The sequence below is a fragment of the Sparus aurata genome, chromosome 2, assembly GCF_900880675.1.
Source record: "Sparus aurata chromosome 2, fSpaAur1.1, whole genome shotgun sequence".
NCBI lineage: Eukaryota > Metazoa > Chordata > Actinopteri > Spariformes > Sparidae > Sparus > Sparus aurata.
Window position 1 is genome coordinate 9936308 of NC_044188.1, and position 27476 is coordinate 9963783.

General features: G+C 38.4%; 1 protein-coding gene and 3 long non-coding RNA genes across 5 annotated transcripts; 1 reads left to right on the forward strand and 3 right to left on the reverse strand.

The window, feature by feature from the left end:
• Positions 1-713: 713 nt before the first annotated feature.
• LOC115575928 (multidrug and toxin extrusion protein 1-like) lies at positions 714-12856 on the reverse strand. The gene is made up of 17 exons (XM_030408354.1): positions 12712-12856; positions 11118-11219; positions 10965-11033; positions 10737-10885; positions 10580-10622; positions 10356-10400; positions 8356-8453; positions 8161-8258; positions 5917-6030; positions 5765-5832; positions 5536-5644; positions 3110-3185; positions 2757-2826; positions 2521-2653; positions 2261-2355; positions 2130-2172; positions 714-1064 (listed from the first exon to the last, which is right to left on the reverse strand). Exons 1-17 carry the CDS (start codon positions 12847-12849, stop codon positions 853-855), a joined length of 1662 nt encoding a protein of 553 aa, XP_030264214.1. The 5' UTR covers positions 12850-12856; the 3' UTR covers positions 714-852.
• LOC115575933 (uncharacterized) lies at positions 12573-15845 on the forward strand. Of its 2 annotated transcripts, none has more exons than XR_003982749.1 (3): positions 12573-12623; positions 12765-14802; positions 14905-15845. It is a non-coding gene; the product is annotated as an uncharacterized LOC115575933 (long non-coding RNA). The 2 variants fall into 2 exon arrangements; XR_003982750.1 differs by having other exon boundaries at positions 12765-13864.
• On the reverse strand, positions 15502-17160 carry LOC115575942 (uncharacterized). Its single transcript, XR_003982754.1, has 4 exons — positions 17042-17160; positions 16782-16876; positions 16651-16693; positions 15502-15591 (listed from the first exon to the last, which is right to left on the reverse strand). It is a non-coding gene; the product is annotated as an uncharacterized LOC115575942 (long non-coding RNA).
• Positions 17161-17283: 123 nt separating this feature from the next.
• On the reverse strand, positions 17284-18951 carry LOC115596484 (uncharacterized). The gene is made up of 3 exons (XR_003986911.1): positions 18867-18951; positions 17633-17708; positions 17284-17347 (listed from the first exon to the last, which is right to left on the reverse strand). It is a non-coding gene; the product is annotated as an uncharacterized LOC115596484 (long non-coding RNA).
• Between the last annotated feature and the right edge of the window lie 8525 nt (positions 18952-27476).

Below are 27476 nucleotides of genomic sequence, written 5' to 3' on the forward strand. Positions count from 1 at the left end.
CTCATCGCACTAGTATTGATCCAATACAAACACTCACCTACAAACCATTGTTTTTCTGGTGATCCATTTTCTAAGTCTGACCTAAATAAATGAATAAACTGTTATCCATCATGGACAATCATCAGCACCCTCTCCATCACACAGGAGACAGCAGAGTACCTTCTCTCACAGACTGCTCCAGCTCTGCTGTCGAAGGGACAGATACAGGAAATCTTTCCTGCCACATGCCATCACACTGTACAATAACAGCTAAAACTTTGGTCATAACACAGTGTCCACGCACTTGGTTTTATACATGCTTGTTTTATATACCGCACCTTATATTCTATCTTGCACTACAATTACTCTGCTTATTTATACATTTTTTATACATTTTTATACATTTTGTATGTTGCATTTTTTATTGGAAGGCTACATGTCTGCGAACACTGAGATACATGATGGGAACCCGGGGACGCAGGGTGGACATGGGGTCCAGCAGCTGAAGCACGCAGCTCCTTCTCAGGCAAGGCCTTACTATGTTTGCAGCAGTTACTCTTCTAGCCGTGGCAGCAAGTGTGTACTTCCTTGTGCCCCAGCCAGAGACTCAGCCTTCAGGGGCCAACTTTACTTCGGTCTGGATCAATACTACATATTCTCCTGAACACATTTTCGCCACTGTGCTGGTCCCAAATGAAGAGACAGATTGACTTTGAAGGTCCCAGATCACTACAATGTTTCTGTTTAATGTATTGAATACAAACTCTCTTGGGTTTGACAGAATGTGGTTGAGAGCAAATCACTGGCAGATTCACACAGAACACTGCCGGATAAAGAGATACTTCAATGAATACAATAGAATTTTTTTCATATTCATGTGACAAAGTTTGTGATCAACAGGTTTATAATAATTCCAACAGCCAGGACAACTAGCATGACAGCCAGAGCCAGGCTCCTACGCAGCACCAGTTCCCTGTAGGAGAGCTGCTTCTCCACTGGATTTTCTTCTGATCCACACTCAGTTTCTGCCAGGTCAAGGGTGTCTGTTTGGCCGAATGAGTTCCCTTCATCATCTGGTTGGATACCTGGACATTCAAATGCAAATGCAACTAATGACTGGAAAATTCACTGGAAAATATTAAATTGTTACCTTGAAATTAAAATGTATTCACATGTTGTGTAGGTGAACTTTCAGTTTGATGTATTAATAAAGAGCTGAAGTGAGACCGTGACTTGGGTTCTGTTTGAGAAGTGAGAAAGTCCCACTGACACAGAGTTACAGAAGTTTTGCTCTTATTCTGAAAAATAAGGAAGAGCTTCAGAGTGTTACTGACCTTTACACACACTTTCATCACCCCAAAAATAAAAGTCCAGGCATTGTCAACTCAGCCTCGTGTCAATGTACAATGAGGTTTAGTAGTCTACAAAACAATTCTGAAGCAACTCAGCAAAACAGAGTTGTAAACCAGTGAATTATATGGAAATGATTACATTATAGGGTGCTACAAGCCTTGTTTTGAAACGTAAAAAACAACCAGAATAACAACATCAAAAAATGGCTCCAAACATCTTGTCCAGCGTAATCTTACTTCTCTGGGTACCCTGAGATCCATATTCAATTTGAAAAACAATTATTTACACTCTCGATGCACAGTTGAGCTCATGCACCCACCTCGCCGAGGTTAGTTCATGGCTACAGATTCGATCAGATTTCAGCTTAAAAACATGTGGAAATGACACATCTTCATATCAATATGGGATCTCAGGGCTTTGGAAATTTGGATTAAGATGGACGAGCTATATGGAGCCATTTTCTGTTGTGATCTGTTGTTTGATTAGGTTTTAAAACAATCCCCCAACCACTTCAGTTGTAGGACAATCCTGCACTGTTTTCTGTTGCTTCAGAAATATTTTGCGGACGACGAAACTTCACCCATCTTTCCTGAGGCTGAGTAAATAATGCCTGGAATTTCATTTTTGAGTGAACTTTTCCTTTAAAAAATTGCTCATTGTATAATTTTGAAGCAATATCAGTGTTCCTTTATCAAAATACATTTCTTATCATTTAAACTGGCTCCTATGAGAGAATGTGTCGTGGTCGTCATCTGTGGCAGTATAAATTGTCTTAGTTGCAGCACAAACTCTCTTACTTGTGTAGAGGAAGACCCCGTGTGCTTCTGCTCTGATTTGAGCCTGGAAGTAAAACAAAATGTGAACATATGTCCATAAAGAAGTTCCCTTATACCATTTAAAATAGGAATATTTAAATCTGAAGACTAACCTCATATGTCACTGTCTTCCAGTTTAATCTTGTTAAATAGAAAAAAAGAAATGTGCACTGCAGAAACACACAGGTAAACAGGCCTGTCCACAGACCTGAGGGAAAGAGAGAGTTCCACATCTTACTTTAAGCATAGTGAGTACTGTAGTATTGACGACGTGGGTGATCCCTCACTAAAAAACATGCTGGGAACAAAACTTAAAAATGACTAGTTTGGGGAACAGAGTGGTTAAAAAAAACATCTCTGTTGTAGATCTTACCCTTGATCCCTAATTTGGCTGCAAACATCAGTGACACTCCGATAGGAAAACCAATTCCATAATATCCCACAATGTTGCAAATAGCTCCGACTTTCTGTTTACCTGCTCCTCTTATAACGCCACCCATAGCAGCCTAGTCACGCAAAGAGACAAAGACTTGGTTAGACTTGACCAAAACAACCACGTTTCAGAGATGCAATAATATATGGGTGCGTCACAATGGCAGAGGTACTCACTGCTGTCGCCTCTAGGAGGACGAATGGCGCATAAAGAGTGATGACATCAGCAACCCTTTCCCTAATTTGTCTGAAAGAGGAGTGAATCAAAATGTACAGTTTGACACAGAGAAATTACACTTTCATAGGATCTTTGTGTGATACATTTGAGCACTGAGACATAATAATCAGTCAGTAAATTGCCATTAAGTACGTAATGCATCAAAGTTCACGTTTTACTGTGTAGGACAGGCAATAACTGACATGATGGCAAAAGGTCATTAAGACAGCTGTTATCCCTCTGAGACTTGACACTGACTCTGTTTGAAAATAACTCACAATGGGAATAAAAAACATATCAGATTCATACTCACTCATCATATGTAAAGACGTAAGAGACATGGTCCTTCAGGCTTCCAATTGCAATCGACAAGCATACAGAGACAGACACTGTGATAAAAAGTAACACAGTATATTATCCATCTTTATGTTTGACTGTAAATCAGAATCAGAATCAGAAATACTTTAATAATCCCAGAGGAAAATTATTTTTGTTACAAGCTCCAGATATACAAATAACATATATTATACAAGCAACATCTATAAAGAGCAAAATATAAATATGAATATAAATAAAATACATATATATATATATATATATATATATATATATATATATATATATATATATATATATATATATATATATATATATATATATAAAAGATCAAATATACAGTTTAATAATGTGCAAGAAGTACAGAAAAGAAATGACTGTCCATGTTTGAGTCAGGTTACAGAAGGAGGGGTCTGACTCTCTTAGGGAGGCGTTATAAAGTTTAATGACCACAGGCAGGAATGATTTCCTGTGGCGCTTAGTGGTGCATCTGGGTGAGAGTCTACCGCTGAATGTGCTCATCTGCTGGGCCAGTGTGTCATAGAGAGGGTGTGTGACATTATCCAAGATGGACTGAAGCTTGGACAGCATCCTCCTCTCTACCACGGTCGTTAGAGTGTCCAGCTCCTCCCCCACGACATCACCAGCCCTTCTGATCAGTTTGTTCAGTCTGTTGTTATCTGCGACCTTCAACCCACTGCCCCAGCATGTGACAGCGAAGAAGATCGCACTGGCCACAACAGACTCGTAGTACATCCTCAGCATTGTCCAGCAGATGTTAAAAGACCTCAGCCTCCTGAGGAAAAAGAGTCGACTTTGGCCCTTTTTGTAGACCGCCTCAGTATTTCTTGTCCAGTCCATCTTATTATTTAAGTACACCCACAGATATTTATATTCCTCAACAGTGTCCACAGGGACCCCATGGATGGAAACAGGGGTCACTGTTGTTTTCGCCCTCCTCAGAGCCGTTGAAGAACTTAAAGCAACAGTTTGCTTTCATAAAGTACATTTCCCATCCAGCTCCTGTCAGGATTCACCACAAAGTAACAAGACATAAATACAGACAACGTAGGTCTCCTCATCCACTTTCCTATGTCAAAGGTTTAAAAGTAATCTCAAAGCTCCCCTCCTGTCAGTAAATCAGTCTGAAGTAGGGGAGAAGTTGATGCAGGAGCCCCATAGCAGCAGAAATTACTTACTGTACGTTTAAGCTGAAATCTTAACTGTAGTTGTTATGCTAAATGTGTTCAAATCTATTCAGGATCTTAGAGCCTTATGCACTGGCATACAATATATTCACAAAAAAATGACTAGTCTGTTGTTGGCCAATGAGTGGCTCTGCTGGAGCCGTTGAAGAACTTAAAGCAACAGTTTGCCCAAAAATTAAAAGTCAGTCATTACCTACTCATCCCCATACTGATTAAAGTCAGGTGAGGTTTTGTAGTCTACAAATCATTAATGGAGCTTCACAGCAAAACAGTGTTTTGCAGCATTCTCTCAAACAACTGTAGTGGTAGTAGATGAACAATCAGAGAGCCAGTTTGACTGCAGGATCATTGTGTTTGCATTACTCATGCAGTGTTTATCTGCTAAAAGCAGTTGGATTGCTTTACTACATTAGTAGTCATGGACTAATGTTTGTTAGCACATGACTTCGTTAGACTGTGTGTTTCTATGTTTGAATTCAGGCAAACTCGCACTATTCTTCCTCTTCTTTTCCCCTCTACTATCTATAATATCTCCATGAAATAAAGTACATTTCCCATCCAGCTCCTGTCAGGATTCACCACAAAGTAACAAGACATAAATACAGACAGCGTAGGTCTCCTCATCCACTTTCCTATGTCAAAGGTTTAAAAGTAATCTCAAAGCTCCCCTCCTGTCAGTAAATCAGTCTGACGTAGGGGAGAAGTCGATGCAGGAGCCCCATAGCAGCAGAAATTACTTACTGTACGTTTAAGCTGAAATCTTAACTGTAGTTGTTATGCTAAATGTGTTCAAATCTATTCAGGATCTTAGAGCCTTGGACTCTGCTCTAATATATAGATACATTTGAAATGTTTTGGCTGTTTTTCTAAAAGGTTTTTGATGCTGCAGTGCTGTGTTGCTATGTAGCTCCAGAAATGTATTGTAGACAGCAAAACTTGACCCCCCTTTCCATCGTCATGGGGGTGAGCAGTTTATGACTGAATTTTCATTTTTGTGAGGACAATTCCTTTCATACACGCATCCAAGGCAGCTCATAATTGCTTGATACAGTGAGAGCCTGCTCCTCTCACAAACATATTCCTTCACTACTTTCTTGATTACATAACAATAATTCTAGTATAATCTTCTTCAAATACATATAATTTGTGAGCTATTAACATAAAGCTTTACAATCGTGTTTAAGAGCAGACTGACCTGCACAGAATACTGACAGTTTAGCAGACAGTTTGGCCTGCTCAGTGTCTCCAGCTCCCAAGGCACTTCCAACTTTTACTGTTCCTGCTATACTAAAACCCAAAGGAAACTAACAACAGAAGCACAACATTAACATGGTCTACATTGCATGATTCATTTCACACTCGAACAATTTCATTTATATTTAATTTTTAGTAGAGGAAAGACTACTTCACAGGAGGAAAGTTACCATGTATGTGATAGTTGCCATCTGGTATACAACTGACTGAGCTCCAAGCTCTACCTCATTGATTAGACCTGTCAAAAACAGGCGTTAGAATTCAGGCCATCCTTAATTAATACAAATGCTTTAAGAACATCAAATTGCTGAATTGACATTACCTGACAGAAAACCTCCAATCTCATACATCCACCACTCAGCGCATATCATGATCATGCTGGGGATGGCCAAGTACATATATGAGCCCCAGTCCTGCAGACACTTTTTAGACCAGCCTGTGTTGGCAATCAGTGAATCAATAAATCATTCCGCTATCAACTATGTTTCATTGATGCTTATACAGTGTAACATGCACAATTTTTAGGTCATTCCAGTAATGGAATGTCTTCAATCATCTGCCATTTATGCCATTTACCAAAAATAAGTCATAAGTGGACAATCATTCCCCTTAAATAAACATTTATAAAAAAAAATATTTTTAGTCAATTAGTCAGTCTGTTTGTCAATCGGTTTAGTTGTGGACTTCATGATATACATGTTTATTAAATCCTTTAGCAACTAGGGCTGGGTATCACCAGGTACCTCGCGATACGATACTATCACGATATTTTGCACACGATAACGATAATATCACGATACAGCGATTCTGCGATAATCGATATATTGCAAGGACTGCACTGAATCCATTTCACAGGAATTACAAAACATTGTCAATCAATTTCACATGAATGACAGCCAAGTAAACAGAGTATATTGCTCAGTGTCTCTTCTTAACACACACACTGACTCATCATTAAATATCTATATGTGTGGGTTTCAGAGCTACTTAAACCTTTTTTTTTTCTTTATTTGGTTGTATACCTATGTTTGAATAAGGATAAAGCTGTCCTCCGAAGAGGGGTGGTGGTGGTGGGCCAAAAATGTTTTTATTTATTTATTTTTTTTTTTTTTTACATTTTTAAATATCGATATTTGGCACCAGTGTATCGATAACGTACCTCAAGATGAAATATCGCGATATATCGTAGTATCGATATTTTGGCACACCCCTATTAGCAACCATATACTAATATTAGTTATCTAATTGAAATGTAAACCCTTAAGAAATGTTAACAAGTGTCATTTGTCAACAGTTACTTTATGCTTATTATTGTATCATTTAACTGTTAGCTAATCATTGCCATTAGTTAATGTTACTTTCATCATTAAAAAAAGTATTATAATGTAAAAAATAGTATTTGTGAAACACTAATGGTTAACTGTTAATTACATGTTAGCAGATGCTTATTATTGCATCGACTAATGTTTATTAATGTACACTTACTGGAAAATTGATTTATTATTGTAAAACTTTGCTTAATCTTGACAAAAACTGAGTTTCTTGAAAAAAATTCATTTAAACAACATTGTGTAGAAATCGGTATTTTGTGCAATTTGACGCCGCCCAGAGTTTCTGAGTGCAACACCACTGTGAAAAAATACAAATCCCAGGTCTGTAACAATTTGTCAGACGTGATGTAGGTGCTAACTAGGGGTGTGCCAAAATATCGATACTACGATATATCGCGATATTTCGTCTTGAGGTACGTTATCGATACACTTGTGCCAAATATTGATATTTAAAACCACCCCTCTTCGGAGGACAGCTCTTCGGATGACAGCTTTATCTTTATTCAAACATGGGTATACAACCAAATAAAATTTAAAAAATGGTTTGAGTAGCTCTGAAACCCACACATATAGATATTTAATGATGAGTCAGTGTGTGTGTTAAGAAGAGACACTGAGCAATATACTCTTTGTTTACTTGGCCGTCATTCATGTGAAATTGATTGACAATGTTTTGTAATTCCTGTGAAATGGATTCAGTGCAGTCAATAAATTCTGAATTTCTTCAGTGACACAGATATCGTGATGTATTGTGGATGAAATTCCTTGCAATATATCAATTATCGCAGAATCGCTGTATCCTGATATTATCGTTATCGTGTGCAAAATATCGTGATAGTATCGTATCGCGAGGTACCTGGTGATACCCAGCCCTAGTGCTAACTACAAACAAAAGTCAATACATCGTAACATTGCTATGTTTTGAAAACTGTGTTGAAGTAAACATGTCGGTAACGCTGTGATCCAACGCTCTCACTGAAGTTACATAGTGCAGAAACGAGTGATGGGCGGTGGAGTGACTGAAACAGAGACACCATTCACCTCATTACAAGACACTGGACCATCAACATGATTTTGAGCCTCTCATTTCAGGTTAAAAAATTCCATAATGTTGATTTAAACCACAAGCGTCCCTCTCTGACTTTTCGCTGTACCTCATTAACAAAAGGGAACATTTGGAGACTTATTATATAGTATGCAGGGTCACTATCTTCAAATGCAAATGTTGTACTCACCACCCCAGGTGGCCTTATGAAGACCTTTCCAAAGGATATAAGCATAGAGAAGTCCTGACATGCAGAACTGGGAAAGGGCATTGGATGCTGCAGAACCTCTGTAAAGACAATATAAGTGGCAATACTGGGTTATGTAATGACAGCAATAAAAGTGTCACTTAAAGAATCATGTGGAGTCAGATAGGCAATACTCACGCTACTCCAAGATTTAACTGGTAAAGGAAAATGTAGTTGATGAGTGCGTTAAGAATATTAACCACAACGCCTGTGATTACCTGAGGCCATATGATGCCCTAAAAGAGAAGTGCCACATGTTATTCTTATTGGACACTAGCAAGGTTAGAACCTATAGAACGCTGGTTTCCCACCAATGTGTCATCATCTCATCAGCAGACAAAGACGTCTGATTTATACACATTTGCACAATATATAATTCTGCTGCTGGGGGTCTCTCAATTAAAATTTTAGTGTGTCCTCAGTTTATAGGTCTCTAATGTGAAGCGTGTTAAACAACACTAATACATATTAGGCCTACTGTGGATTATTATGGACTATTGTGGCAGTGGATTATTGCTCTGAGTGGATTATTGTGAACTCTACTGAGTTAGTTGCAGTCTCTCTTGACCACATTTATTAGAATATTTATTGTGACAATATAATTTGAACAAACTTGCCTGTATTCCTACAGTTTAGTTATGTTTCTGATGTATTACTTTGTTTTATTCAAAGGAATCATAATAACACAAATTAAAATAAACTACAATATATAAACCGTTAGTTCTGCCCACAGACTATAGGTTAAGACCAGATCATCAGTTAGGCACAAGTAGTCCACTTTGTAATACCCTGGGAAATATAAACAAAAATATTCCTTAAGTGTCACATAGTGCTCATCAGTCATTTATCTTCGTTTTAAAACTCTAACAAGTACAACGTGTCGAAAACTGCTTAAAAGTGACGACTCTGAAATTGGGTGAATGCTTTAAAGTGACACTGTACTGTATTTTGCAATGTTTAATATTTATGAATTTATGAATTAGCGCAACAAAAAATTTAATTATATAGTACGAATATATGTAATATATGTATATGTATATACATGTATGTATATATATATATATGTATATATATATATATATATATATATATATATATATATATATATATATATATATATATATATATATATATATACATATATATATATATATATGTATATATATATATATATATATATATATATATATATACATACATATATATATATACTGTCTGTACAAAGTAGTCTTCCACTTGTAACCACATTTGACGTTTTACTAATCCTGTCTATCTACCATTTTGTTTACACTGCAGATATATTGTGCAAGTTCAGGATGACCATTAAGAGAAATTGTGTAGCTTGATGTAGCTCTCACTTGTCTAAAATCAGTTTGTTTTCTTTCAAGGACAGCAAATAAAATCCAAAGTAAGATAACTAACTGTGCCATGTTATACAAACTAGATGATACTCCCCTGTTTGAAAAAACTGCCACAACTTTGTTGATTCTTCTCCGAGAGATGAGACTTTATGTGTATGTCTTATTCTGGGAATCAGAGTAAGAAGTGCAATGTTGGCTGCTGACTGAAGCTGGAGGGGAAATGTATTTTACTTCATGAATGTAATGATGCAGAAGGGGTAGGGAATAAAAACATAAAGACAACCAGAGTGTGTGGTGAGCGCTGAGTTTAGTGAGACAATGACCTGAATTCAAACACAGACAAACACCGTTGAGGCATACTAATGTACAGTAACTTAATCTGGTTGTTTGGGGTGAATGCACACTCGCGTGATTCGTAGATATATACCAAAGGTCTAGTGGTTTTACACATTACAATACAGAAATGTTACATATTATACCAATGGTTGACAACTTTAGACCTGGCAAGGAACCAATTTGGGTTTCAAACATTGCACTTTTCCTTATGTTTAACATATCAAAAGGGAATCACTTGATGGCATAGTGGAGGTTTGTGGTTTCACACATTAATTATAAGTTCAGAAAGCCCTGACCTCATTGCCTTCTGAATTCAGACAGTATGTATTCACATCAAGATGCAACCTGATGTGCCAAATAAATAGAAGGCTTTTCCTCTTCATTTAATTCCACTGTACTTTTGTGGATAACAGAAAAGCAAATCCTAGGCTATGGACTTACCTGGTTTTGTAAGTATCTTGCAAGTAATGCATATATGAATGCAGCCTAGAAAGAACCACAAAGACATTATTAAGAATAGAAATATTCAGACACAACAGACATACATTTTTTGAGAACTTGTTATTACACAGAGTAACCTATCTCAGCATGCACTTGACAAAGTGTAGCAAGTAAAATTCCACACACAAAACTTTTGCCTTATATTGAGGTTTGAACATACTCACAGGAAGCGCTGGCATAAAGATCTTCACATACAGCTGAGCCAACCTAGAGAGGGATTTTCCATCAGTATCAACAAGAAACTGGTTTTATCAGTAAATAAACTGAAAGAAAAAATGAAAAATAAAAACAACTAAAGCATGAGAAGAATTGCATTTCGACCTGGCCACCGCTGGTTCCTGTTTGACAGCCAGCAGAATGGGTTCTGTGTTGATGTGGATCGCCCAGCAGGGAAAACATGCCAGTAACAAGATGAGGATCGCCCGCTGTAAAACGACCCCAACGCCGAGGAGGTTATTGCTCCCAAAGATCTGAAACCAGAGTATTTTCTTATTTGTCAACATCTTTATTATTATTTATTTTTTATACACAACACTGACAGGTTCATACCTGAGAAACTAGAGTATCACAAGTTGCTGCCAAGCCCCTTCCAACAGATATACCTGCAACATTAATAACCTAAAGATGACACAAACATTGGTGGATTATGTTCTGTCGCTACTAGTAATTTTCACTGTGAGAACATCAATATACATTACTCACTGCTGTGGCCAAAGACACTCCTGCCAGCTCTGTCCGCCCCAGATGGCCACAGAAAATGGTACTGATTAAACTCAGTCCAAAAATCAAGACCTGGGATAACATCTGATGGAAAAAGCACAAATTAATGGAACGTCACTAAGACAAAAGCTTCAGCTATTGATTACCGAACAGATGAATATTTTGTCTTATCTTTTTAAAATACTTACCTGTTTGTCTTCCGGTAGCTAGACCAAACTAGTCAATCCGTCGAGCGTGCACTTACTCCCTCACTGGCGGAGACGGAAACGTAATCCAGCATTTTGGTGTTTATGTTCATAATGTACATGTCCATGTTACAGCCTGTCATGAGCCATGAGCCTTACAATAGCCTGTCAAGCCTGTTAAGTGCACACTCGATGGATATGCTAGTTTGGTCTAGCTACCGGAACACACGGATGTCAACAAACAGGTAAGTAGCTCCTTGCACAAACACACTATTTTAACTACTTTTTTATTCATTTTGAGTCATACACGCTACAGTGCTGTGTTGTAAGGTGTCTGCTGATGTTGCATAACTTTTGGTGTGAGATGTGGAGCATGTTAAGACGCTTAAAACACAGTGCAAAGTTCTGACCCCATGCTGTTAGCGTTCAATGCTACATCTCCGTTTACAGAGCTCTGTAATGGCTGGACCAAATTTGTTCGCGTCTTCGGTACTGGCAAGTCAAGGGTAGCTTGAGCAATGAAGCTGCGTGTTTAAATCGACCGAAGTTCTCCTTTAAGTCTAAACTCATTCACAGCTTAGACTAAAAAATGTGTCTGTTCTAAAATGAACTACTCAACGATCAGTGCTGTAAAAATGACCTAAAAGATGTTACTGACTTAAAGTAAAGGTATTGTGTTAAAACATTACTTTGGCAAAGTCAATGTCACCCATCCGAATAAAGCTTGAGTACAAGTACTGTGAAAGCACTACTCTGGCAAAGTAACTGGTGACTTAAAACATCAAACAAATGTACACTGTTCACTTTAAAAGTTGACTTTACCATAAAAAAAGTTTTGCCTTAGAATAAAAAAGTAAAACAAGCTATTACATATAAGTTCCATGACCTAAAAAGTTATAAAAAGTATCCAAAAGTCAGACTTAAGTAAAGGTAAAGGCAACATGTTAAAAAATGTCTAATTACTGAAAGATACCCACACAAATAATATTACAGTTAAAGTCTTTCTGTACCTGATATAAATGTATTTACATATCACAGGTACAAGTAAAAGTAAATCATTCATACGTATTTCTATGTAAGTATATACTGTATAGGAGATGGGGCTGCTAGTGATTATTACGTCACTCTGTTTCACACATGAAAAAAAAAATCCCTCTTGCCCCTCGGGGCTTCCATAAGCAAATATACTTAAGGTAAAAGGTAACTGTCAGTGGGATATCAACAGACGACTTCTGGCCTACTTACAGTCAGTAGCTGATCAAGCCGACTTCCTCCACCACTGCGGGCTTCAATAATCCACCCAGTGAGTTTTTGAATGTTAATTTAAAATTTTGACTTCATTGATCAGTACTGACGGGACACTGACAGGACATCAAACCCAGGCTACTCACCACTGGTCCGGCCAGTTTACACAAGTCTCCGATTTCTGTCTTGAAACCAACAGGGATCATCATGCGGACCCGCCTTGAAACAAAACATTCACTCCATGAAGAAGAAGGAAGATGTGGGCCCTGTCCGCTGCCCTCCATGATTCAACTGGAACACTTCCTGCTCTGCTCTGTGCACCGCTGTATGCAGCTGTCAGGAAGGCTTCGGGTCGGTCCAGGATCTCAGCCTGTGTGACTGATGGAAGCTCCGGAGCCCGAGGGAGGAGACACCTGAGGGAGTCAGTGAGAGTCACGCTGACAGCCTGCTCACAGACAGAGTGATGGATGGACGTCTACACTACACTTTTTCTCTCACCTTTATGTGCAAATTATTCTAATGTTTAGTTATTATTTATTGATTTTTTTCCTGCACAATAAGCTGTTAATACATGGAGAAGAAAAAAAACTTCTCTGCAGGTAAAGTTTCTACAGTAACTCCAAATGTCGTACCTGCAGAACCAGGTGCGTTTCTGGCCTAAACCCAGGTCCAATTATCTGCGTTGATCCCACTGTGTATCATCTTATCATCATCATCTGTATCATACACTAATGGGAGAGGTGGCAGTAATCACACGAGCTGTTGTTTGTGTACTCAGGGTATAATACTGCCTCAGAAGTACACTGCTGCCTTGGCAAACATAGCAAACATGCTGGCAAACTGCATTATTCCCTGACTGGCTGGATCTGGGTGTTAGGTGGGTGTACTCACATGTTTCACTGTAGCATTTTAAATCTGGATTAAACGGTTACACATCCTCAAAAGAACATGTCTGTTTGCTCGATGTACAGTGGATCTGCAGGGGCCAATAATACTCACATTTACAGCTGTGCATTTCTGTTTGCTTACATTCGGTGGAAGAGGCTCCATAAAACGACATGAGGAGGTGAGGGACACTTACATTTAGGATATGTTTGTTGCGTCCTGGTGATCTCAGGAAACACCTTGTCCATTCTCTCCACATAAGCGAGTTTCTCTCACCCCCCACAGGCTGATCTGTGTAATCGCTGCAGGAGCGGGGCTCCTTCATGAAACCGGCCTCTCCCAGTGATTAATGAGGTGCAGCACATTCTCACTTCAAAAGTCTTCTCCAAATGTTACAGAAGCCCCGAGAAGGAAGTAAATACGTTGTTTTTCTGGTGATCCATTTTCTAAGTCTGACCTAAATTGTTGTCACTCCTGTGTTTATGACTTGAGAATTGGTGGGAAAAAAGGTTTTGCAGGGATAATCTGCCAAGTTCCTAAGTTTTGAAAATACGCAGAAAAATAAATGAATGTTGGCTTCATATGATTTTTCTTTTCTTTTCTTTTCTGACTAGTCATAGCTTCTCTTTTCCAGGTAACTTGACAGTTGTGGAAGGTTTTGTCCTCAGCTCTACTAAACCAGTAATTGGCTTCATCTTCACTCACAACTAAATATATTAAATTCTCTATGATATTTAAAGTGTTATTGCTATCTACAATATTGTTTTAGGCTTAATTATTGACTTAACCTTATTTCAGTAAGATTGTGGGCCTGGTCTCACACTTGATGACTGCTCGCAATAAAATGATTTCCATCCAAGTCGTTGAATTAGTTGGTGGCCAAGGGAGCAGGATTGCATAATAATAAGTGATCTGTCTTTTTCACTCGCGCCTGTGTGCACGGGCCTCTTCTTAGGTCAGGGCGAACAGAAGATTCCAGCTGTGGCCAATGTCACTGGATACTACTGCATAGGACTTTCACTGAGTGTTACTCTAATGTGTGCAGCCAAACTGAGAGTAGCTGAGTAATTGCATGAAGGGACATTCTCTGTCTTTGTTTTGGTTTTTGCTTGAATGTGAAGCCAGCTGTGGCACTGACAGACTGAGGTACCCTTGATTCTCTTCAGAATCAGTAACTGAGCTTTCAAAATTGACTTGTTGCATGCAGGAATTAGAGAAATTGAAAGTTGGTTGTATTTGCTTGACTGCAGGCTGTGGACAAGCACAGAAAAACACGAACAGGCCATTATTAAGCTGAGATGCTGCCTGCCAGACCCAAAGTAACCTAACATTAGCATCAATTCATCAAAATGGTATTTTATAGAAATTTATAGTTTTCTTTCATTTTTTTGCTATCCTTTGACCATGTTTGACACTGTTTGCTTTCCATATATCTCAACAAATCTTTTCCCAAGTCAGTGGAAGGCTACATGTCTGCAAACACTGAGATCCATGATGGGAACCTGGGGACGCAGGGTGGACATGGGGTCCAGCAGCTGAAGGGTGGACGTCTCTCCATCACACAGCTCCTCTTCAGGCGAGGCCTTACTATGTTTGCAGCAGTTACTCTTCAAGCCGAGGGAGCAAGTGTGCACTTCCTCGTGCCCCAGCCAGAGACTCAGCCTTCAGGGGCCAACTTTACTTCGGACTGGATCAATACTATATATTCTCCTGAACACATTTTCTCCACTTCCACTGTGCTGGTCCTAAATGAAGAGACAGATTGACCTTGAAGGTCCCAGATCACCACAATGTTTCTGTTTAATGTATTGAATATAAACTCTCTTGGGTTTGACAGAATGTGGTTGAGAGCAAATCTCTGGCAGATTCACACAGAACACTGTCGGATAAAGAGATACTTCACTGAATACAATAGAATTTTTTTCATATTCATGTGACAAAGTTTGTGATCAACAGGTTTATAATAATTCCAACAGCCAGGACAAATAGCATGACAGCCAGAGCCAGGCTCCTACGCAGCACCAGTTCCCTGCAAGAGAGCTGCTTCTCCACTGGATTTTCTTCTGACCCACACTCAGTTTCTGCCAGGTCAAGGGTTTCTGTTTGGCCGAGTGAGTTCCCTTCATCATCTGGTTGGATACCTGGACATTCAAATGCAAATGCAACTAATGATTTCACTGGAAAATATTAAATTGTTACCTTCAAATTAAAAGTTATTCACATGTTGTGAAGGTGAACTTTCAGTTTGATGCATTAATAAAGAGCTGAAGTGAGACCGTGACTTGGGTTCTGTTTGAGAAGTGAGAAAGTCCCACTGACACAGAGTTACAGAAGTTTTGCTCTTATTCTGAAAAATAAGGAAGAGCTTCAGAGTGTTACTGACCTTTACACACACTTTCATCACCACAAAAATAAAAGTCCAGGCATTGTCAACTCAGCCTCGTGTCGATGTACAATAAAGTTTAGTAGTCTACAAAACAATTCTGAAGCAACTCAGCAACACAGAGTTATAAACCAATGAATTATATGGAAATTATTACATTATAGGATGCTACAAGACTTTTTTTGAAACGTAAAAAACAACCAGAATAACAACATCAAAAAATGGCTCGAAACATCTTGTCCAGCGTAATCTTACTTCTCTGGGTACCCGGAGATCCATGTTCAATTTGAAAAACAATTATTTAAACTCTCGATGCACAGTTGAGCTCATGCACCCACCTCGCCGAGGTTAGTTCATGGCTACAGATTCAATCAGATTTCAGCTTAAAAACATGTGGAAATGACACATCTTCATATCAATATGGGATCTCAAGGCTTTGGAAATTTGGATTAAGATGGACGAGCTATATGGAGCCATTTTCTGTTGTGATCTGTTGTTTGATTAGGTTTTAAAACAAGTCCCCAACTACTTCAGTTGTTTAGGACAATCCTGCACTGTTTTCTGTTGCTTCAGAAATGTTTTGTGGACGACAAAACTTCACCCATCTTTCCTGAGGCTGAGTAAATAATGCCTGGAATTTCATTTTTGAGTGAACTTTTCCTTTAAAAAATGCTCATTGTATAATTTTGAAGCAATATCAGTGTTCCTTTATCAAAATACATTTCTTATCATTTAAACTGGCTCCTATGAGAGAATGTGTCGTGGTCGTCATCTGTGGCAGTATAAGTTGTCTTAGTTGCAGCACAAACTCTCTTACTTGTGTAGAGGAAGACCCCGTGTGCTTCTGCTCTGATTTGAGCCTGGAAGTAAAACAAAATGTGAAAATATATACATAAATAAGTTCCCTTATACCATTTAAAAAAGGGATTTTTAACTCTGAAGACTAACCTCATATGTCACTGTCTTCCAGTTTAATCTTGTTAAATAGAAAAAAAGAAATGTGCACTGCAGAAACACACAGGTAAACAGGCCTGTCCACAGACCTGAGGGAAAGAGAGAGTTCCACATCTTACTTTAAGCATAGTGAGTACTGTAATGTTGATGAACTTGGTGCATCTCTCACTAAAAAACATGCTGGGAACAAAACTTAAAAATGACTAGTTTGGGGAACAGAGTGGTTAAAAAAACATCTCTGTTGTAGATCTTACCCTTGATCCCTAATTTGGCTGCAAACATCAGTGACACTCCGATAGGAAAACCAATTCCATAATATCCCACAATGTTGCAAATAGCTCCGACTTTCTGTTTACCTGCTCCTCTTATAACGCTACCCATGGCAGCCTAGTCATGCAAAGAGACAAAGACTTGGTTAGACTTGACCAAAACAACCATGTTTCAGAGATGCAATAATATATGGGTGCGTCAAAATGGCAGAGGTACTCACTGCTGTCGCCTCTAGGAGGATGAATGGTGTATAAAGAGTGATGACATCAGCAACCCTTTCCCTGATTTGTCTGAAAGAGGAGTGAATCAAAATTTACAGTTTGACACTGAGAGAAATTACACTTTCATAGGATCTTTGTGTGTTACGTTTGAGCACTGAGACATAATAATCAGTCAGTAAATTGCCATTAAGTACGTTATGCATCAAAGTTCACTTTTTACTGTGTAGGACAGGCAATAACTGACATAATGGCGAAAGGTCATTAAGACAGCTGTTATCCCTCTGAGACTTGACACTGACTCTGTTTGAAAATAACTCACAATGGGAATAAAAAACATATTAGATTCATACTCACTCATCATATGTAAAGACGTAAGAGACATGGTCCTTCAGGCTTCCAATTGCAATCGACAAGCATACAGAGACAGACACTGTGATAAAAAGTAACACAGTTGATTATCCATTTTCATGTTTGACTGTAAATGCACTGACATACAATATATTCACAAAAAATGACTAGTCTGTTGTTGGCCAATGAATGGCTCTGCTGGAGCTTTTGAAGAACTTAAAGGCACAGTTTACCCAAAAATTAAAAGTCAGTCATTACCTACTCATCCCCATACTGATTAAAGTCAGGTGAGGTTTTGTAGTCTACAAAACATTAATGGAGCTTCACAGTAAAACAGTGTTTTGCAGCATTCTCTCAAACAACTGTAGGGGTAATAGATGAACAATAAGAGAGCCAGTTTGACTGCAGGATCATTGTGTTTGCATTACTCATGCAGTGTTTATCTGCTAAAAGCAGTTGGATTGCTTTACTACATTAGTAGTCATGGACTAATGTTTGTTAGCACATGACTTTGTTAGACTGTGTGTTTCTATGTTTGAATTCAGGTAAACTCGCACTATTCTTCCTCTTCTTTTCCCCTCTACTATCTATAATATCTCCATGAAATAAAGTACATTTCCCATCCAGCTTAAGACATAAATACAGACAACGTAGGTCTCCTCATCCACTTTCCTATGTCAAAGGTTTAAAAGTAATCTCAAAGCTCCCCTCCTGTCAGTAAATCAGTCTGAAGTAGGGAAGAAGTCGATGCAGGAGCCCCATAGCAGCAGAAATTACTTACTGTACGTTTAAGCTGAAATCATAACTGTAGTTGTTATGCTAAATGTGTTCAAATCTATTCAGGATCTTAGAGCCTTGGATTCTGCTCTAATATATAGATAGGCCTACATTTTAAATGTTTTGGCTGTTTTTCTAAAAGGTTTTTGATGCTGCAGTGCTGTGTTGCTATGTTGCTCCAGAAATGTATTGTAGACAGCAAAACTTGACCCCCCTTTCCATCGTCATGGGGGTGAGCAATTTATGACTGAATTTTCATTTTTGTGAGGACCATTCCTTTAATGCACGTATCCAGGGCAACTAATAATTGCTTGATATAGTGAGAGCTTGCTCCTCTCACTAACATATTCCTTCACTACTTTCTTGATTACATAACAATAATTCTAGTATTATCTGCTTCAAATACATATAATTTGTGAGATATTAACAAAAGCTTTACAATCGTGTTTAAAAGCAGACTGACCTGCACAGAATACTGACAGTTTAGCAGACAGTTTGGCCTGCTCAGTGTCTCCAGCTCCCAAGGCATTTCCAACTTTTACTGTTCCTGCTATACAAAAACCCAAAGGAAACTAACAACAAAAGCACAACCAGACCTGCGGGCTCTGGCCGAGTTAACGTGGGGGGGGGGGGGGGCAGACAATTCATGCGGGTGTGTAGCGCTGTGTCGGGTTCGGACTGTAATTTTCAGGCCCGTTGAGAACTCTAATTACATGATGATGAGCAATGGCGATTGATTAGTATCGATATTAATTGGTGTTGCATACTTCTCAAAATCTGGCAGCCACGGCACTTTATTCTGATAAAACAGCAAACGGTCAATGCTGAGAAGTGTCGGATTTTAGATATTTAGGTTAAATGTGTGTTGAAAGGCAGCATAGTAATTTGAATGTGTAGCAACCCTCTATGCTGTGGTTAAACATGTTTTAAAAAACAGATTTTAAAACTGCTAAATGATTAGTAAAAGCTTTGCAATTTAAGCATAACTAAAGTAAGTGTAAAAAAAAGTATAAAAGTATTATTAGCAAAAGGTTTGCCCACATTGAACAAGAGTAGATCTGTCAAATGCTTTTAAGACAAGTTGCTTTGCATGAGTTCATAAAGCAGCCCTGTTTTTAGCCTGATATAACAATTTTATAGCTTTTTAAAGGGAGCACCTTTTAACCTGAAGAATTAGAATTGAGCTGCTATATCAGGGAAATTCAGAAAATACATATTAGAGATGATTTCAATAAAAAGGATAAAATAATCAATTGAACTACACAGAGCAGACAAAAGTGGTAGAGTTAACAATAGATGCTAAACTTCTGAGATCTAGGATGCCGATGATACATTATGCTTGAAATAGAATATACCTTTACTCAACTATGTGTTGAGTAAATGTACTTATTTGCTTTCCACAATGGTTATTTGATAGACTTCTAAAGTAATAATAAACTGTAGATTTCTAATAAGCCTAAAGGCAAAAAGTTATGGGGTTTTTTTCCGGTTGTGCTCCGCTAATTATGAGGGGCCGGTCTAAGCCAAAAATGCCAGGGCCGATTTTTTTATCCCAGTCCAGCCCTTTTCTTTGTCCATTATCACATTTGAGGAGGGTTTAGAATTAGACTAATTGAGAAGAGGAAAATGCAAATGTACTTTAAGAATGAATGAATAAATAAAATCTGAAATCGAGGGTTTTTTCTAAGTAGTTGTGTGGTTTTTAGGACTTCCCGGATCTCCAGTCAGAATTTTCATCCACAAACGTGCTGTCAAGTAAATGCAAATAAAGGATTTGCATTCAGACAGGTGCAATCCCAAAGACAAACACTGTAACTGTAACTGAAAACTAAGGGATCAAAAGTGAAAATCATGAAAAGGAAAGAAAGAATTATGAGATAAAAGTTATAATAATGAGACAAAACATTATTCTGAGATAAAAATTTTAAAAAAAGTTAGAATGAAAATGATAATTTGGAGATGAAAATGATTATGACTAACCATGGGAATATTTGTCAGTTGGCTGAAATGAGCTTCATAGGTAAGATTATTTGTCTTACAGAAGTTTTCTTCAGGAGTTTTTCTTCTAAAACTGGGCAGTAGCCTAATTTATAGCAACACAAACTGTACAATGTCCCAGAGGAAAAAAGGGAGGACACTTCGACTTTAGAGTGTGGCAATTCACTGTTAATCACTATCTTATGATGTACCACAGAAGACAGACGCGTGGATCTTTGCAAACCTCAGGCTATTCTAACTTGTGAAGAAACCAGTCACTGTGTTACTATACTGGTCACATCCTGCTAACAGGCTGTTTCCTGTAATGTAAATATCAATAATGGTGTCACACCAGAATAAAGAGCAGATAGTTTTGGCAGAAACTGACAGTGTCCTCATTTGTTGTTAAAAAAAAGTTTAATTGTTAAAAATTTCGTGCTGCAAGCCCATTTCTGACATTTTAAACAAATGATGAATTTAAAACATGACTGGGACGAAATCAGTCATTTCAAAAAGTTGTGGGAAAAATTCCCCAGCATCTTGAGTGTAAATGACATCTGAAACAAAGTTGAGATGCTTGACATTTACATTCACATTTAGCAGATGCTTTTATCCAAAGCGACTTACAGTTATTCATACACACATTCATACACTGATGCTGCCATGCAAGGTGCCGACCAGCACACCAGGAGCAGTTTGGGGTTCAGTATCTTGCCCAAGGACACTTTGACATGCAGACCAGGGGAATCGAACCAGCATCTTTCCGATAACAAGACACTGGCCACTGCTGCCTTGTCCTTGAAATACATTTTGAACAGGTTTGTTTCACTTTTATACATCTAAAACAAACATGCAAACACAAACCCAGAGTAAATCTTTTTTCTTTCTAATTTCATATCAATGTCTTTTTCTTTTTTTGTCATCATAATTTTGAATGTGTCCGTGGAAATCTGTATGTGTGAAATTCCTCCCACGAACTTGATTCCTTTTTAACACTACTTCTTCATGTCAACAGATGGAGCCATTTTTCCAAGAACACATGCAAAGTGATTATGTTGACGTTCCCCACAGAAATGTTACAGTGCCACAGTACAATGTCTTTATATGGACTTCTATGGATTGTTGTGGTCTCAAGTCAAACATTTAATTCGACAAATAACTGGCCTTAATTTCACCACAAAATGATTGTTAATTAATCATTAGAAACTGTTGTTTGCTTCCATTGTTTGAGGATAATGCATGCATACACGACACGTGTTGATGAAACATTTTTATACGTCCTTTTTCTAATGATTAAACAGATTAATAATGAGTAACAAGCTTTATCAGACCTAATAAAGGCAAGGTCCATTAAATAACCCTTTAATAATTACCTGATATTGCCCTGGAGTTAGCAATGCAATGCAAAGACCAAGACATACCCTTAAACGGAAAAATTAGAAGTATTAAGATTAAGGTTGTTTTAAGTTTCAGCCCTGATTTTTTTCATTATATCAGCTGTTAGAAATTAAAGGGTTGAATAAGGCTGTCTTAAAAAGTAGAATCCAGTTAATATAATACTTCTTTGCCCATTATCACATTTCAGGAGGGTTTAGAATTAGACTAATCGAGAAGAGGAGAATGTAAATGTACGTTAAACATCTGCCACATGAATAAATTAATCTGAATTTTTTTATTTCTTCTAAGCGGTTGTGGGTTTTTTTGTGACTCCCCAGGTCTCCAGTCGGAATTTGCATCCATAAACATGCTGTCAAGTTATTGTGAATAAAGGATTTGCATTCACACAGGTGCAATCCCAAAGACAAACACTGTAACTTGTCATTTATTCTGGCCACCAGGGCATGAAAACAATCACAAAGACCTATTTCAGAGCAAGCTGTACATGAAAAAAACAATCGCTCAATTTGTTTGTTACATGTTGTCGTGATGTTGTCCTGGAGGACAGACGCCGGATCGAGACACGCATGAACAACAAAATGTCTTGTGTTTTTGACATGCGAGAGAAAAACAGACTTCAATGAGCCGACTGCAAATGTAAATCTGAGGCTCAATTGACGAGCCAGTTTCATCAAAACAGTCTATTGAGAAGTTCAGACAGAGGGATACAATAGCAGGGTTGCAGTGCTTTAACCTCTTATTAAGCTTAAAAATGTCCTTTTTTTGCAAGTGGAGTGGTGCAAAGAGCATGTGAACTGTGGTCATACAGTCTCATGAGTCATCCTTCTCTCTGTTTTTGAGTACATGTGTGGCACATGCAAAACGCTAAAAGGGGAATGTTCCCTAAGGTGAAGGATTCTGTGTGCGAGAGGTAGAATCCCATAGAAGTAAAGAAGTAAATAAGAAGCAGTAAGATTATGCGAGCGCAGTCCACCTCGAAGACAGTCTCCATCTACAGGAGTCCTAAACCGGCCACTAATTGTTTTAATAAGCATGGAAATCATTAGATATGCACGGCTGGATTAATCTGCTAAAGCTACGGCTGAAAATTAGCTTCTTGGGCCCCATTAAGACCCAATTATTCCCTCTTGTCACTACTACTACAACTGTAACTGTAACTACCGCCACTACTACCATACCATAGTGGAATGGAGGTTAGAGCTCATGTCCATGTACTAGACTGCATAATCACCTTTGACCTCTGTTCGAGGTCTGGTTGTTGGTGTTGCAATGTGAGGGAATTTTTGGGTTTCTAGCAATGGGCATGTCAGCATTCATACTGCATTTTCAACAGGAAATGCATTTTACAGTTACTTTTTGATCAGGCAAAAAAAAAGAAAGAAAAAAAGACTGTGACAAAAATACATGAAGGCCAACCTTCAGCTATTCAGAGAACAAGTGCTTGAAACAGAGAGAGGCTGAGACAAAGACGACAGGAAGGAAAAGGAACAAGTTCAAACGAAAACTAATTTCTGAATGAGACTTTATCCAGTTTTTCTGACACAAAGACAGTTACTAAATCTCCAAACGACCTCTGGTCTCTTGCTTGGCTGCCACCTCGCCTGGTCACCACCGCCACTCCTCCTCCTGACTCAAAAATCATCTCATATACATGCAATCTGAACGTGATATGACAAGTATTGTAGGAATGTTTATGTTATACATTTGAAATGTACACATTTTAATTATCTCTGCATTTGAAGAGATGTACATTTTATTCTGGTGACTGGGCTCCAAATTTTGATCCGTGCAAATCTAATGCTGAGGTTATACAAGTGTAATGATTTACAAAATAATGTGACCAAGGGAAGTGTTGTAAATGTTGAATCTGGTTAGTATGAATTTACTTACATACTGAGAGCAAAGAATGGCTCTCTGTCCTTTTCTGGATCTTTTTGGATTTTGCCCTGTTGACTTCAGTCCAGAGCTTAATTGGATGCTCGGCTTGCTAACTGAAACCATGTCTACACACAAGTCTTTATGTCCCAGGAAGGATTGATTGTATCAGACAGGCTGCGTATTGTCCTCCTGTAACTGATATAGAAAAGGTGGAAGGCCCATTTGGCTTTCAAAAAGCCCTCCCATCCATGAAAATACATCCGAATGCAACAGGTGGAAGAGACACAAAATGTGTTTTTTGACCCTTTGAGTACCTTGAAAATGCTCTTGACTCCCACATGTCAGGTAGTCATTTATTAAACCCTCTATCTGCTTACTCAACAGCAAGAAGGCCAAGTTTTCTAATGGTTTAATAGAACTGTGTTTTTGGGTTCACCAGAGGCCTTGTGTGTGCAGTGAGCTGCATGAAACACCAGCAAAGAGAACGACTTGCAGGTTCAATTTCCATCTAAAGCCTTACATTATACAGCCAATAATGGAGGCTATGATACACGAGGATGTGTTTCAATTGGATAATGAGTGGGTGGCTGAGATGCAGCAAAGGGAGAGAAAGGCACTGTAATTACATAAGCTTTTTTCCACAGTAGGACCCAAGATCATAGTGATCTGAACTGCCCTATGAACCAAACTGCTTGTTAACCACTTTTAAACCATAAAACGTTTTAATTGTCCAACAGAAGTGAGGTCAAAACTTTCGCATGATCCTTTCATTTCTTTCTCCCCGCTACCTTTGCTGCAATGTAACAAGTCTGTCTGTCACACGATGCCACCAACACTGTTTCGTGCTGTTTTTTGGTGCTGCGTCTGCTGAGGAAACCTTCTGTTTTGTGGGATCCATGATCTCCCGAGGCCTAAAGAAGACATCCAACATTGTCTCCATCATCAAAAAAGCCCGGCAGTGCTCCTACGCCAGCTCAGGATGATCAGCCTGCCTGAGGAACTGCTGCTCTCTGCACATTCATCACTGTCTTGTTTGGATCGGACCCCAATCAGAACAGGAACAGATTCCAATGGACAGTCCAGACCGCAGATTCAGGACTTATACATTTGCAGAGTCAGGAGACACAAACGTCCCCATGCTGATAGAAAGTTGGGTGAAGTTTTGTAAGCTGCAAATCGTTTTTGGGGCTTTACAGCCAAACAGTTTTGCAGCATTTCTCCTGATCAGCTGAAGGTTGGAGAGTATGGGGACTTGTTTTATAACATAAAAAACAACAGAAGAAAAGACCCAGTATGGCTCCATACAGTTTGTCTGGCATAATCCAAGTGTCCGGAAACCTTAAGGTCCCAAATTGATACGGAAATACATCATATTTTTATCAGTTGTTTAGGAGAATGCTACAACGCTGTTTTGCTGTGAAGCTAGAAAAAAGGTTTTGTGAACTTTCCATTAGCAATGACTGAACTTGAATGTTTTTGGGGGTGAACTTACCCTTTCAATCAGTCATACAGTGTCAATAACCCTGCAACTAAAGTACACACTTTGCTTTAACACATATTTATTATCCATCTTTGTCAAATATAATGTAATATAATATAAGTACGCTGCAGACATTGTGCATAGAAATGTACAAATGCATATAGCCTACTGCTCATGGCTTTTACACGGTTCTGGTTGACCGCAAGTGCAAATTGGAAGGTGGAGTCTCACAACATCTGAACGTGACTGGCACACAACACGAAGAAAATATAGTGTGCCGTCTCACACACGACATCAGGCACAAATATGCACACGACTCCAGTGAACTAAGGTCACTCTTTGTGGACACTGAAAAAAGAATTTTTGTTATTTTTGCGCTATTGGAGCACAAGTTTCTATAGACTATGATGGGATTTGTTAATTGCATTTGTTACCTTTAATATTTTAACTGATGGGTTTATTGTTACTATGATTTTTGAACAGTTTTTGGACCCAAATGTTTTATCTGTTTGTGTCAATTAGGTAACTAACTAGCTAACAGACATGGGGAGCAATGGAATGCATGTAACAGGATAATGTAATCAGGATGCAAAAAAAGGGAATTGTATTCGGTCAAATGTACAAAAAAATGCACTTGTATGCGTAGTAGAAGGCCTTCTATCTTTATTTTCACACGTATCTTTTTTTGTTGGTTTTAAGCTGCTTGCTTTAGAAAACAACTTAAAATCCCACATATGTGTACACTTCTGATTTACAGTATTTAAAGATGATTCTCTTCTATCGCGCTTTAACGCATAATTTTCGTGATCATCGCATATACTCACAGTGTTGTAATAAGGAGGCGCGAGGTCTTTAAATGCAGACATGAGAAATGTCTTCTCTGAGCTCATAATGTTCATGACGCACGACAACGGTGGACAATAACTGCCTTGACCGTTGGCTCACGCAGTTTTGGCAAAAGGACAATGACAGAGAGCTCATGGCTACATACATAAGGTGTGTCCTTTCAGTCCAGGATTACTGTGGCTTTCCACACTGTGTTTACTGGATTATACTGGCTTTGGGCACGAGACAAGAAGTCACTGAGCAAGAAGCCAAGAAACACGTGTGCACTTTGAAACACAGGTAATTGTCATGTGAAGTTGAGAAAGAGCCGACTCCTGATGAAAGTGGGATCATTTTGTTGTGGATGACACTATGGGATGACAATGCTGTTTTTAACTGCTTAGACTGAGTTGTCTTTTGACGTACTTTGTTAAAGCCTCGTATTTGTTTAAAAGTCTTTACCAGACTATAAATAATCCTGCTATAAACCAAAAGCTTACATTTTGACCCAGTTTTGTCTGCATGACTTAATGACTAACTAAAAAATGGATAAATTAGTCAGTCGGTCTTTTGCTCTATTAAACCAGAGTATGTAGAGGCAATGAGACAAGAGAGAAGCATTAAACTCAATATATTAAAACTCATGTCTTTTTTTATTGTTATAGTTACAGGCCAATGAAATAGTGTTTATGACAGCAGAAAAGATACTTTATTCACCATTTTCCTAGTACAAAAGTCTTGCAATTGAAAACAAAAAAATACAGATCAGTTCTTAAATATCACTTTATTACAATTCAGACAGAATTCATTATTGGAGTGAGACATTTCATAAAGTCAGCATAAAATGTATTGATCAAAATGTGTTTACAGTACAATAAGTCAAGGCACATAGGTTTGTTGTTTTGAAGTGACAATACATTTCAAAGGTCAACTGGTACTGGAACTAACAGACCACTCCTGATACATCCATATATATGTCAATACAGGGGTCATGTTTGGATTCAAGGGAGTGGAAGTACTTGTTTACTTGTAGTCAAGTGTCAGCTGTACTGCAAATGTGAGCCCTTTATCTATTAATATCAAAATGGCAAACCTGCAAAACTGCCTTTGTCACGTGCTTGCAAAAAAAAAATCCAACCCTGGATAGCAGTGACGGAAGAAGAATTTAGATTTTTTTTTTTTATAGAAATAGCAACAACACAATGTAAAAAAACAGTTGATCACAAGGTTTGCATTAAATTTGCTTAAAGGTGTTATTTGTAAAATATGGCAAGAATCTGGAGGTGGCTCCAAAAATGTGGTGTAACCAACAACAACTGCTGCTCTTTGCTAGCTATCTTTGCAGTTGGCTTACTACCGTTAACTAATTAGCTCATGGCTCAGGTAGCTGTGGAGCCAGTTGTCCTAGAGTTTGCCTAGACCAGGATCTCAGATGTCAGGGGAAGTCCTAACTGGCGACGGGGCTCAGCTCAACAAGGTTAAGCAGCCTGAGATTGAACAGTGCTGGACAATGAA